Below are 14907 nucleotides of genomic sequence, written 5' to 3' on the forward strand. Positions count from 1 at the left end.
TTCTAATCGAATTGTAAATGCCCTTTGTTTGTTTATTTTGACATTTACGTACACAGTGCATACTGTAATTATGATTACACCAAGGCTGTTACCAATCTGACTAATACAAGGACTGGTACAAACCCATTCATTTTTGGCAGTGCTTGAGTGTTTTCAGCTTCTCAAAATCTTCTTCTAACACGCATATCTAAATACGGGTGGGCTTTTTAACAAACCTCACGGCATGGGTTATTTTTCCTGCAGCCGTTGGGTTTTGCTATTCAATAAGGTGCCTGATTTCTATATAAATCACTGCGTCTTTTTTTCTCGCACCTCCAGAGCAAGTCTGATTTTTTCTAAAATCCTTAATTTCGCAAATTTTCAATCCAGTTATCTTAATTACAGTAGTCCTTAATTACTCACCTTCCGAGGCAGCGTTTGGAGCCGGCTCTTCTGCAGCAGCGTGAGTGTGAGTGACCCCGGTGTGTGTGACCCTCCCCGTGTAAGTGTATACCCCCCATAACGGGCACTGGGAGAACTAGATCTCCCAGCAGCCCTCTTCCCAGTGACTAGATGGAGGGGAGACCGCAGAGAACCCCATACATGTAAGTATTTTTTTTTTCACGTTCCGCGGGGTTTTCAGAGCTGAAAACCCTGCAACCACTTTTTTTTTTTTTTTTCTTTGTTGAAAACCGTGGGTATTGGGAGCGCGCATACCCGTGGTAATCCAAAATTGGGCGCAAGGTTTTTTACCTCACTAAACCTTGCACCCAATTCGATATGCCCCTAAGGGCTCAATCCAATTAGATGCAATGTTTGCAAAAGCAAGTTTGTTTAATGAAACGGCATACATCGCATGAATGCGCGCACCTAAGAAAGGCGAGATCCAATTAGAAATGCTAATTTGCGGTAGTCGCAGTGGGGGTGTGCATCTTTTCTACAAAATGCGACAAGGGGAAGTGCATGAAAAAGTGGGGAAACGATCCCTGACCCCCAAAAAAGTGACAACTGAGATAGCAGGACCATATAGAAGGCTGTTAGTAAGGAAAGTAAGAGGTTTTTAAAAGGTGTTAAATTGCTGATTTCTGAACTTTTTATTAATGGTTAAAAAGTGATAGTGAGCAAGTGTTTTTCAGTACATTAAAGTCTTTCCAGCATTCTGGTGGTACAGAAAAATGTCAGTGTTTTTTATTAGGTTTGTAAAAGTTGGAATAAATCCTTTTACCGCTCACCTGCAATTCCAAAACCCCTTCATACCTGTCCCACGTCATTTATTCCATTATTGAGCTTTTCATTGAGCAGGTGAAAAGGTAAGGAAAATTTTTATTTTAAGGTGAAAATGCCAGGACACAGTGCAGAACCACACATTTCCTAACTCTTACAGAAAAAAAAAAAAAAATTGTCTGTTAGTAAATGTGTTGTTTTAGCCCCAGAAAAACATAAATTTACTGTAGATCGATCTAAAATTGACCTTTATTAAATATACCCCATAATCTTTCATACATGCTCAAGTGACCCTGTCACTGGATTTGTATGGTGCTACTTGCACAGGTTCAATATTTGGTGCTAAAGTACAATTATGGTGACATGGTTTGAGTGCCATACTATGCATAAGGTGCATTGCATATGGGCACTGCTATTGGGGGTATTGCATAAGGGGCACTACTACTGGGGGGATTTCATAAGGGGCACTGCTCCTGGGGGTATTGAATAGGGGGCACTGCTACTGGGGGAATTGCATAAGGGGCATTGCATAGGGGGCACTGCTACTGGGGGCATTGCATAAGGGGCACTGCTACTGGGGGAATTGCATAAGGGGCACTACTACAGTGGGAATTGCATAAGGGGCACTACTACAGTTGGCATTGCATGAGGGGAATTACATAAAGGGCACTACTACTGAGGGCATTAAGGTGCATATGGAATGGAATGGAAAGGAATGTTCCCAGAGTGATGAGAAGCGGGGGAGAATCATGTTGTCATGCCTCCATTTTTTAGTGGCCACACCCACTTTTTCGGCGCGCGACCCTAGCCTTCTAGTGACTTCAACACAGGTCCACAAACATATCACACAAATGTGACACACCCCCTTTCTCTCCAGTCTGCTACCCCTTGTCTGATTGCCTTTGCTTATCACCTTACCTTACATTTTTATGTCTTTGTTTTTTATTAATCCACTCATAGGGGCCTATTTGTCATCACTAATTTTTCACAAAAGCATGTGAAAATTAAGTGTCGGGGCTATTCATCAAGTTCCGAAAAAGCATTTATTTTGGAACTTGATGGTGTTACTTAACCCTATCCTGAGATAGTGTTCAGCCCCCGATAATCTTCACAGGCTGCTGTTTACATGCCAGCCACAGCAGAGGGATCTATTAAGAGTCCCAAACTGAGAGCTTCGGGGCACTGCAGACATGTGGGCAGAACCCACCAAAAGAAGACAGGTGAGCCAGGATAAGGGGATGCGGCAGCAGGGGGGGTCCCAGATCGTACACGCGCAGGGGGGGTCTCTAATCGTACACTCGTGGGGGAAGGGAGGCTTGAGTCGTACACCCGGAGGGGGGGGGGGGTGGCCGGAACGGACACCAAAGGACATGCAGCAGTGAGGAAGTTTTTGTGGATATCTCAGCTGCAGGGGGAAAGTATCACTTTTCCAAAAAGCTGACCCCGCAAAAAAGAGCGGCTTTTCGGAAGTGATACCTATGTTAGGGAGGCATGATGAATGCCTCCAAAACATTATTAAAACTTGCAGCGAGTTTAAAACATAATTATCACTAGTGCATAAGGGGCACTGCTACTGGGGGCACTAGTGATAATTAAGTCATGATGAATAGACCCATAAAGTTGACTCTGACCCCACTTGCAGAAAGTAATCTTTACCCTGGTACTGACCCTCAATATAATTGTTACTATTCATCCTCCGAGACAGGTGAATGATTGTGCCATACTGTCCAGCTGGGACATGACCGCTCCCCACTCTCCTGTAGTGCTATGTTGGGCCTTGACCCATTCCTAGTAACAGGCATAACTGAATCATATTCAATAGCCTCTCTACCTAATATAGGCAGATGCACATTGTAATGGTGCGTACACACTACACGATATGCTCCCTGAGCGATATCGTGTAGTGTGTCCCCGGCAGGCTGTGCTCAATGTCGTTCATGACATTGAGCACAGCCGCTGAACGATATCATTAACGATATCGTTCAGCGGCGGGCTCTCTCCCCCATTCCCCAACATGCAGCAACCTGACGAGATAGTCAGGTTGGCCTGCATATCAGCCCGATGAACGATGATGACGAACGACCCACGGGAACGCGCGTCGTCATTATCGTTCATCGTTTTGGGGTTAAAAATGGACGTTAAAGTGGATGACTGAACGATAACGATATCGTTAAGTCGTCCACTTTATCGCCCAGTGTGTACGCACCATTACACTTTGACAGAATGCTCAGCCATCCAAGAGTGGGAGGAGCAGGGATGATGTGTTGTGTTGCTCATGAAACCACATATACAGATAGCGGCTCCTAGTCAGATTCAAGTCACCAATGAATCTCTGCCGCAATACTTGTCTATTGGCAGAAGTGGCAGTGAGTGTAAAATGATCTGCTAATCAACATCCCATTGCTTGATTTATTGTGGTCCTTTTATAGATGATCATTGCATTTATTTATAAGCTTAGACAGCCTGACCACAACTGAATCACTGGTTAGGGGCCCAAGCCATAACACTTTCAGAATTGGTGGATGACCAACCCAGGGGCCAATAGCCCTTTTGGCCAGTTGACCTCCATCTGAAATATACTGTAGCTGTAGGCATCATAGAAAACTAAGGGGGTAATTCAGACCCACTCGCGAGCGGCAGTACGCTCGCAAGTGGGTCGATGTTCCCCACTGCGCATGCGCACGACGGAGGGAGCTCTGTCATGCGCATGCGCGAGACCCGGCGAGCGACGGGCTTTCCATCGCTCGGGGTCTCGCACAAAAGGGGGCGTGCTGTCGATGTTGATTGACAGCACGCCCCCTTTGGTGGGCGTGCCGGGGGCGTGCCTGCCAGACAGGCGTTCCCATGGGAACGCCTACCGTCTGAAGCCGGCCCCACTGACATCACTAGTGATGTCAGTGGGAACGCCTACCGTCTGAAGCCGGCCCCACTGACATCACTAGTGATGTCAGTGGGAGTGATTTTGACTCTGATAGAGCCAAAATCACTCCAGGGCTTGTGGCTGGGAAACCCGACCGCAGGGTTTCCCTCGCAAGTCCGATGGTCGCGATGGTCAAGACCATCGCGACCCATCTTTTTGGACGCTCGTATATGCTGTGGGTGGTGACCCACAGCTATACGAGCGTCCAGGAGGACGCTCCATTTTAATGGAGGAGGGCCCTGATTCAGAGCGAGCGCTCTGGTCAGAGCGTCCGGCTCTGAATCAGGCCCTAAATTAGATTTTTGCTGTAAGCTACTTTTTGTTGGTGGGCTTAATGCATTACATTAAAACATTTGTATTATGTTAAGTGCATATTTTGCAAAGTATATCCCGATTTGTTTATTTATTTTTTTAAATCTTTTAATCTGACTCTTTATCTTTGTATTGGTTCGTTTTTGAGTGTTTTTTTGTGTTGGTTTGTTAAAATCATTGTAACTCTTTGTCATTTTACAGTTGATATTGCCCCAGGCTCTGTAAATAAATAAACTTCAAAGTCTCTCTTTTCACCAGCTTTTCTACTATTTATTATTGGAAAACTAGGTGGTTGGTGAAGACATATGCTGAGTACACACTGACAGATACATTGGCCGATCAATTGATCAGCCAATATATCTGCTGCATGTCAGCCAATGTGTACCTGTGATATGTCAGTGAACGTCGTCTTTCACCGACATATCACATTGGCTGTGCTGCACAGCCGATGGACAGATATGTCTGTCCATCGGCTGTGTGTACGGGCGGTCGGTAGACTGCCTGTACACACACAGCGACAGCCGCAAGGAGTGGAGTGGGACACGTCCCTGACCCGCCGCCGGGTCCCGCCCCTCCGCCACCAGGACCCGAGGGCACAAGCAGATGAAGACCGTTCAGTGTGTATGAACGACCATCATCTGCAGATATATCTGTCAGGTGTGTACCCACCTTAAGTAAGTAAAAACAAGCAACCTTAAATAACTATCATGAGTGACTGATGTGAATGGCCAAATATTCTCTGTAAAGCACTGCGGAATATGTGCGCGCTATACAAACAACTGGTAATAACTGAGTGCTGCTCTAGACATGTAACCAATATGGTATATGCATCCCTGCATTTTGGAGTATTTCCCATGGAGACCTCAGTGTTTGGGAAATGTCACACCTTTTAATAACATAGAACATGCAAAGAAAGGTCTTCCTGCACTAGGTAATGTAGAATATTGTATTGTAGTTTTAACAAATAGGATATTTTTCCAAGGTATATCAGAATAAGAGTAATTCACACTCTAGATATAGACAAAAAGGTGGTGGTGCTACCTACTGATTTGATACATATACTCAAAAAGAAAAAAGAAAATAAATCAGTTATAGTGGTGCACTCAATCTCCAAAAAAAATATATGTTTAATGCATAAAATCTTTCTTTATTAGATATACTTTAAAACATAAGACTGGTAACAAAAATTTTTATAGTAAAGTTTCATATACATATACTGTAGTACTTTTTCAAAACACAAATAGGTTAAAAGCAAGTAAAGTATAGGGTAAAAAATAGAGCGAATGTGCATAAAGGATGAAATAAAGTGATTAAAACGATTGAGCACTGCTGTCCAAATTTCTATATTTTATTATATTTATATAAATAATCAAATATCAGTCATCACTCATAAATAAATGGATTCAATTCTGTGATAATAGGCACAATTCCACCATTATAATATGGATGTAAATAATCCTCCAAATATTAGTGTTCATATGTTATATTTGGGGATTTACAGTCCTATAAGATCAACATATAATAATATCACAGAGCTATTGTAGAATAGATGCTTCCTATAAATATGTAAATTAAGTAATACACTTAATTGTACTTAACTAAGTATGTGCAGAATTCTCCATAAACTGAGAAAGGCTACTCAGTCTTAATTATTTGCAAAGCTCACAAAAGATAGTAGTATTTTATTTTATTTTTTTAATACTGACTCATGAAAAAGTGACACTTTTTTTTTATAATGGATACAAATTATATTCATTTGTTTAATTGTATCAGTTAGTATCAATATGTGTCCATTTGTGCAGTATGGTAGTTCTATTCTGAGTATCTGATTAGAGGAATGGTATTATTATAGCGCTGAATTTGGGAGTATTTCCCATGGAGACCTCAGTGTCACACCTTTTAATAACAACCTGTATTATGGGAAAATGGAGATGACCACAGCTGCTGTTTGATATTACAGAGGGCTCATTACCAGGTGCATACAGAACAACACTCAGAACGGTAGAAGCCTCAGGCAAATAGAATTATTGTTTATGTCATTAGGACATACAGTAATTATGGTGGCTCTTTTTATAAAGGGCTGTGTGTTGTGTGAACAAACATATTCATGAAAATACAAGGTTTGTCTGGTCTTGTTTAGTAGAGTATAATTCCTGTTTCTTCAAAGGGAATATTGGATCTCCTTTGTTTCCTAACACATGTAGGTGAGTCATATTTTATTATCATAGTTTAGTCCTAGTCAGGGTGTATGCGCAGGTAAACTTGCCACTTGCCTTGGGCAGCAATGGTCTAGAGCAGCTTATAAAGAGTTTATTTCTATTTAGATTTCCTTGCATTATGGGGATTATTATTATTTATTACTATTAAAGGAAATCAAAGTAAATGCTAAATCATATTAGCCAACATTTTGTAGGCCCTGTGGAGGGGCAAATTACATCATTTGCCCCCACCTCCAGTGATGTACTATTGTGATTTGCTGCATCACACACACAGGGGGGGCAGGTCTATGATGATATGATTCACTTTGGGAGTCTCCCCTACATTTCGGGAGAGTGAGCAAGTATACACTAATTCCTGCAAAAATAGGGACTTTCCCTATTTACCATTCCTCGCAGTTGGGTATTGCCAATGAGGGCTTCTGTGCAATACCTTCCACATGCTGCTATTTATTGCATATTTATTAAGTATAGCAGTGTTACCTGTACATCCAACTGCCCCTCTATGCTATAACTTTCTTAGGATGGCCTTAGCCGATATGGTAAAAAAAAAAAAAGCTTTAATATTCAAATAAAGCATTTTTTCTTCTTCTGGTAATTATATTTATTAATAAATCTGCATTATTAACCAATCTACTCACATTAATTAATTAAATCTGCTCATGGAAGCCAGAGACTAGTGCCCTTGTCTACCTGGTTTTTGTGTCAGTTGTAGGGACACCAACCAGCCGGCTTTGGTCCTTCATTTATGCTGCCAGCCATAATTGCCATGGATGGAGCTGAGCATAGTTCAGTTGCCCAGGTATTTTTATTTTTTCCAAGATAGGACTTATCGTGTCTATTTGATAAATACACCACCCCATTTACCAGACATATTTTGCCGTGTGTAATAAATATATATATATATATATATATATATTTAAAGAAATTCAAGGAATGTGAACCTAATAATGAAGGAAATTGAAGATAAATGTAAAGAAAGGTTAGAGAATTTTTTTGGTTTTTTTTACTTTAGACTTTTCTAATGTTTCTAAAATCTGGTGTTGTCATCTGCAATGACTGGCCCTATTATGAAGTGATAAATTTACCCAATTTTGTTATATTGTGGTCGATATGATACGCTGATTTATTTATTTTTTCAAATCCAATACAGTTTACAGTCGTAAAAAAAAAATAAAAAAAAATTTAAATTGTCTATCAATATGCAGCAACAGGAAATATAGATCATTTTCTCTTTCTACAATTAATAAGAACATTTCTCAGCTCCCCTACTGGGTGGCAGCAGTAAGAAGACACCATTTCACCAGTCGGTTCCAGTTCACACTCTGCACTGCACTGGTAGCTTGGATATGGACTTCTAATAGCAGAATTTTTTTTTATAAAATATATATTATTTTCATATATACAACAGTCAAAAAAAACTTTTATTAATAAAGCATTTTTTTTTCTGCCCTCATCCTCTGCTATTGCCAACCTGAGATGATGATTATTATTATCCTTTATATATATGGCGCCACAAGTGTTCCGCAGCGCCTTACATAGTACATAAAACTAGTAAGTGAACAAGAAACAAGTAACTTGCAGTGCAGCACAAGGCCACGATTTATATACATTGCTGCAACAGCGATTAAAGCACTCACAATAAGCAGCCGGGAGTTGGCAGTCACGTGTTAGGTGCCCTCATGGGGAGTAAGGAGTAGAGGAAAATGTAAAGAGAAGCACATGAGGGAAGAGGTCCCTGCTCGTGAGAGCTTACATTCTAAAGAGATGGAGATACAAGGATATACTGCGGTAGCACCGCTGCCTATGTTGCATAGGCTTCCCCCTCCTTTACCATATCACACATGGGCACTGCAGTGGAAGTCTATACTTGGGCCTCCAGTAGCCGAATCCTATTTTTTTTTTACAAATAATTATAATAATTTTGGACAAAGTAACGCGAAGGCTATTGCCAGCTGTAGAGCAGTCCTGTCTCTGTCGAAAATAGGTGACGTAGAGCTTTTCTTCCTATAGTAAATAGAATAATGAATAGCCCGGAACCTTAATTTTTACAAAAGTATGGAAAAGTTTTAATTTTTTCACCCACTTTTGTAGAAATTAAGGGATGATGAATAGACTTGCCTACTCTCCTGGGATTGTAGGGAGCCTTCCAAAAATTGGGTGAGTAGGTAAAAAATCGGGTGTATAGGTAATTCCCCCAGATTGTTCGCTGGCCCCCTGCGTCCACATGTGAAAGTGAGCAGTGCGGGCGGGGGGCGGGGGGGGGTAATGATGGGGTTTGAGTTGAATTGCATCAACGTAGCCCTGCCTCCTGCTTTGTAATTTCGCCATTACAAAGCAGGAGGTAGGGCCGCATGACGCGATTGCGCTGGCACGCCCCCGATCCCCCCACTTAATCCGCCCCCACCCTCCCTGCTGCACCGACCTAATGTCGGTAAGTAATAGACCCCTCTGAAGAAGGTCTAATCATTTGCATAGAAATGGATTCTCCACTGTATTGGTGATCAGGCCTGAATTTCCTACCAGAGAATGCGGTGATCAGTGGCGTAACTACTGCCCCCGCAGCCCCCGCTGTGGCTTGGAGGCGACGGGGGCAGTAGTAGTAACTACGGAGGGTGCAGGGGGTGCGGGCGCCCGGCTCCTATTCAAACCCCTCCGTCTTCCGGGTCCCGCAGGGCACTATGGGAGTGACGTAATGACGTCACTCCCATAGGGGGATGGAGCTCAGGAGAGAGCTCCATCTTCCGAGTCCCGCAGAGCACTATGGGAGTGACGTAATGATGTCACTCCCATAGTGCCGAGGAGCGGACGCCGGGGTATGGACGGCAGCAGCACTGGAGCGGGGATAAAGGTAAGTGTTTGTGTTTTTTCTTTTGTGTGTGTGTGTTTGTTTGTGTGCCTGCAGAGGGGGGGAGCAACTACAGGGGGCTAACTACTAGAAGGGGCACTATAGGGGGCTAACTACTAGAAGGGGCACTACAGGGGGCCCTGCATAATGGGCACTACTACAGGGGGCATTGCATAAGGGGCACTACTACAGGGGGCATTGCATAATGGGCACTACTACAGGGGACATTGCAAAAGGGGCACTACTACAGGGGGCACTACTACAGGGGGCATTGCATAAGGGGCACTACTACAGGGGGTATTGCATAAGGGGCACTAGTATAGGGGGCATTGCATTTTGGGGCACAACTACAGGGGGCACTGTATAAGGGGCACTAATTTGATACACAGTTTACAGGTTATAAACTATGGGCCTGATTCAGACCCACTCGCGAGCGGCTGTCCGCTCGCAAGTGGGTCGATGTTATGGACTGAGCATGCGCACGACAGAGGGAGCTCCGTCGTGCGCATGCGCCAGACACGAGGAGCGAAGGAAAGTCCTTCGCTCGTTGTGTCCGATCAAAGGGGGCGTGCTGTCAATGTTGATTGACAGCACGCCCCCTTTGGTGGGCGTGCTGGGGGCGTGCCTCCCTGACGGGGGCGTTCCCACGGGAACGCCTCCCATCAGAAGCCGGGCCAGTGACATCACTAGTGATGTCAGTGGGAGTGATTTTGGCTCTGATAGAGCCAAAATCACTCCGGAGCTTGCGGTTGAAAACCTCAACCGCAGGCTCCGGCTCGCAAATTCGATGGTCGCGATGGTCTCGACCATCGCGACCATCACAATGCACGCTCGTATAGCCTGTGGGTGGTGACCCACAGCTATACGAGCGTCCAGGAGGACGCTCCATGAAAATGGAGCCCGGCCCTCATTCAGAGCGTGCGCTCTGCTCAGAGCGTACGGCTCTGAATGAGGGCCTATGTTCCCAATAATCTGGTTCTACACGGACATGTAACCTGTCTTGAGCGGAGGTGACAGACTGGCAGGAGCAGAGAGGAGGGTTGGTGAAGTAGATCTGTCAGGGTGGGATGTAATGGGCATTACTGTGTGGCATAATGTGTTGTGTGTGGCATAATGTGAAATAGGGGCATTACAGCATGGCATAAATTTGTTATAAGCGCTTTACTGTATGTCATTATGTGTTATATGTGGCATTATTGTGTGGGATGTGTAAGGGGCATTGCTGTGTGGCATAATGTGTTGTAAGGGGCACTCCGGTGTGGCATGTGTTGTAAGGGGCATTCCGGTGTGGCACACTGTGTTATAAGTGGCATTACTTAGTGTGTCATAATGTGTAAGGCACGTTGCTGTATCATGTAACCACACACCTTAAACGTAGTCTTTGGGTGTGTTTGATCTTTGGGTGGGGGGGGAAAGCAAAATTTATAGCTACGCCACTGGCGGTGATAGCAAGTCCACTACATGAATTTACATTAATTGGAGGTCTCTAATAAGGAATGATATCCATAGTTCTATTAAGTAAATAATATAAATGTAGTAATTGATCCAGTCAATCAGTCTGATGCTAATGTGTGGCAGTGGCGTAACTAGGGCAGGGCGAGCGGGGTTCGTGCCCTGGGCGCCGTTGGACCGGCGGCGGGGGGGGGCGCCGCCGGCCACGGTACCGGCCCACCCGCCCTAGATAGCCAGTGTAGCGCCGACCGCAATGAGTGCGGTCAGCGCTACACATTTGCCCAGGACCGGCGCTAGGCTTCCAGCGCCTGTCCTGTGCTGCACGCCTGACCCCGTTCCCTCCCCCTGAGCGCTTGCCCAATAGCGCCAGGAGGCGGGCTCAGGCTGTGCATAACACACGCATCGCCGCCAGCGCTGGCGGCGATGCGTGTGTTAAACAGCAGCCAATGAGAGTCAGATAGACTCTCATTGACTGCTGCAGCACCCACTGCAAGAGCCGGACTTCCGTCCGGCTCCTGCAGTGGGTAATGGGACTGACGTCATGACGTCAGTCCCATAATGCTGAGCGCGCCAGCCCGGGCGGACTGGAGGGCGGGAGCGGCATCGCGGACAGGAGCAGGAGCAGCGTGGAATCAGGTAAGTATATTTTTATATATATTTATTTATTTTTAAACCTATCTGCACAATGGGGGAGGGGTTGGCTACTACTGGGGGACCTCTACTGGGGGAGGTGTGGCTACTACTGGGGGTGCCATTGGGAGGACCTCTACTGGGGGAGGGGCTACTCTACTGGGGACTACTACTTGGGGGGGGCTACCACTCTAAAAGGGGCCTATTACTAGAGGCACTGCACTCGGGGGACCACTACTGGGGGCAATAATAGGAAGGGCCACTACAGGGACCACTGTATGGGGGGGGTCACTACTGGGAGCCTGCATCAGGGGGAACCACTACTGGGGGCACTGCATGGGAGGGGGGACACTACTGCTAGGGGCACTATATAAGGGGCTTACTGCTAGGGGCACTGCGGGGACCACTACAGGGGGCACTAGATAGGGGGGATCACTACAGGGTGCCTGCATAAGGGGACCACTACTGGGAAAACTGCATGGGGGGGACTACTGCTGGGGGCACTATATAAAAGGGCACTGCATAAGGGGATACCGCTACTGGGCGCACTGCATTGTGGGGACTGCTACTGGGGGCACTGCATAAGGGGGAACACTACGTGGGGCACTGCATTTGGGGGGGCCACTACTGGGGGTACTGAGTAAGGGGAACTAATTGGGGGCTGTATAAGAGGGACCACTACTGGGGATACTGTATAAGGGGCACTACTATGGGCCTGCATGAGAGGGACCACAACTGCATACTGGGGGTACTGTATAAGGGGTACTACTGGGGTTAAGGTGCATATGGATAGGAATGTTCAGTTTGAAAATAAAGGGGTGTGTCATGTTGACACGCCCCATTTTTAAGTGACCACACCCATTTTTTGGCGCGCGCACATGGGGGGGGGGCTCCCTTTTCAAATTTGCCCTGGCCTCCAAATACCCTAGTTACGCCACTGATGTGTGGCATCAAGAATGATCCCCTCCCTCTCCTGTGCTATGAGCTGCTGACTGACTTTGTATCACATTATTCCATGTATAATGTAGAGCTGTACAGACTGGTGACTGGTATCAGTTTAATACACTATATGGAAAAGATGAAACTGTATTAAGCTTCCATTACATATACAGGTTATATATTTTCTTGATAAACATCATTTATAAACCAGAGCATAATGTAATAAATTAAGACTCTGATAAACTGCACAGCATGGAGTTTAATAGGAAAATGGGTCTGAATTGTTTGGAGTTATTGCTGCTGTATTTAGTGTAATTGCATACAGGAGCCACTTAGACAAGAGAGGATGAATGCCAGGAGAGTGGTACATTTATCGATAAGTATTCAGTCCTCTCTGAGTGCTAAGTTAACTGCAGACCTCTTTGGGCCGAGCTCCAAAAAATGGAAGGAATGTAAGAGCAGTAAATATTATGAATGAAGTTCGCTTGCTGAGCAAATGAAATGTCTGCGGCTCACAAACTGGAATTTGTTCTCATTTCAGACTTGAACGAGAAATTGACGATCTTGAGAAGCAGGAAACACAGCTATCTGCTAAAGAAGTGCGTGTCCTGCAGAGGCTGAAGTCTGTAGAGAGAACCACTGAAGACATCATAAAGGTTTGTAAGGAAAGTGACAACAAATTTGGCATTATATGAAAAGGAACTTCTGTTGATGCAGTGCACTTTTAGGTAAATGTACCTAGTGGATTAAATAGGTTTTAAATATCATATACCAGTTAATCTCCTATTAAAATAGATATTTTATATATAAATTGTCTAAACTTCTATCTTTTGTAATCTTTTATTTAGTCTCCATATTGATCCCACTTTGATTTAACATGGTAAACACACAGCACATCCTAACAGACACCGGTTGATTGGTCGACCATAAATTGGTCGACACATGTCAACAGTAAATGGGTAGACATGGTCATTAGGTTGACTATCATTTTGTACTTAGATCAACAGGGTGAAATGGTCAACACATTCAAATGGCTGACATTTAACATGTTGCAGTAAAATGTCGACACATTTTTAGGATAGTCAGGATAAAATAACAAGTGTCATTTTAGTATCGACAAGTCAAGTCGACATTTTGACTGCCGACCATTTAGCTCTGACAACCTAAATACAGGTCTACCGAATGATGGTCGACCTAATGACATATCGATCTTTTCACTGTCAATACTCAGAACCAGTCAACCTCCTGAATGACAGTCGTTCCACAGTTATTCTGTCAACATTTTATACCTCACCCCTCCCTAACATTGCCACTGGGCAAACCATGACTATGCAGTGCACCTAGTAAAAGTGCTTGGGGTCATGCCACACAAGGACTAAGACATGTCACATTGGATTGTGCCAGATCCACTAGGTCGTGCTTAAGGGATACCACCTTCTGTAACGTTAGGCCATTGGCAATCTCCATTATCTATGAATTGTTACATTCTGGGAAATACCTTCAAACAGTCCTGGCAATCAGGAAAAGAGTCCTTACTGTTGGGACTATGCCGCCTAAACACAGGGCAATTAGGAGGTACAGTATGCACACAGTAAGCCTCTTTTGTGCATACTACCTACTCTGTCTTTTTTTTTCTTTTCTCAAATAGATTTGGGTTAATTAGTAATTAGAGATATGCAGTTCGGATCTCCAGAATCCTCCCAAATGTTTGAATCCGGACAGATCAGAGTCACGGTTCTGATCTCCTGAGGAGATCCGGACAGATTGTGGTTCTGATCTTCCTGTGGTACATAATTCATATTTTATATTCAAATTTTGGGGTTTGGATGGCAAAAATTTAATTTTTATTTAGCTGTTTTTAAAAACTTTATACATTTTTTCTTTGTTAAAAAAACCCAAAACCCAAAACCAAAATACAAAGATTAATCCAGATCCAAAACTAAAACCAAAACACGGGGGTCATCGCAAATCTCTATTAGTAATTAATTCTATTAAATGTCTGACGTATACACATCAATGCATTTTGTCAGTCAAGTGCATATTGAGTACACATGGAAAACTTGGCAGGCAAGTAGGTGTGTTTTTTGCATTTGACAAAATGCTTTTGCATTTTTTTTTTTTATATACAAACAAATCAATAATACATATAAAAATGTCATTATACAGTTGTTACAAATTATGCAATAAATAGTGCACAGTCATATTCTAATCTCAGCATGTTTATCCTTGCAGGCAGCCGCAGTTAAATATGAAGTTCGAGAAGGTACAGTATGTGATTTTTATTATTCGAAATTAACAATGTATCACTTATAAGGTAGTCTATTATAAGTACAGATGTGTGGTTTGGTTTTACTCTGATCTCAAAAACGGTTTTACATTGGCTATCC

At 44.0% G+C, this 14907-nt stretch overlaps 1 protein-coding gene across 1 annotated transcript in view; it reads left to right on the forward strand.

Moving 5' to 3' along the window:
* PALMD (palmdelphin) overlaps positions 1 to 14907 on the forward strand; it is a 67982-nt gene that overhangs the window by 42703 nt on the left and 10372 nt on the right. Inside the window, exons 4-5 of the mRNA XM_088446819.1 lie at positions 13062 to 13176; positions 14753 to 14783. Of these exons, the coding sequence (XP_088302945.1) occupies positions 13062 to 13176; positions 14753 to 14783 (146 nt within the window). The remainder of the gene's footprint in view (positions 1 to 13061; positions 13177 to 14752; positions 14784 to 14907) is intronic.

Source organism: Taudactylus pleione, unplaced genomic scaffold (genome assembly GCF_031769625.1).
Source record: "Taudactylus pleione unplaced genomic scaffold, aTauple2 ptg000406l, whole genome shotgun sequence".
Classification (NCBI taxonomy): domain Eukaryota; kingdom Metazoa; phylum Chordata; class Amphibia; order Anura; family Myobatrachidae; genus Taudactylus; species Taudactylus pleione.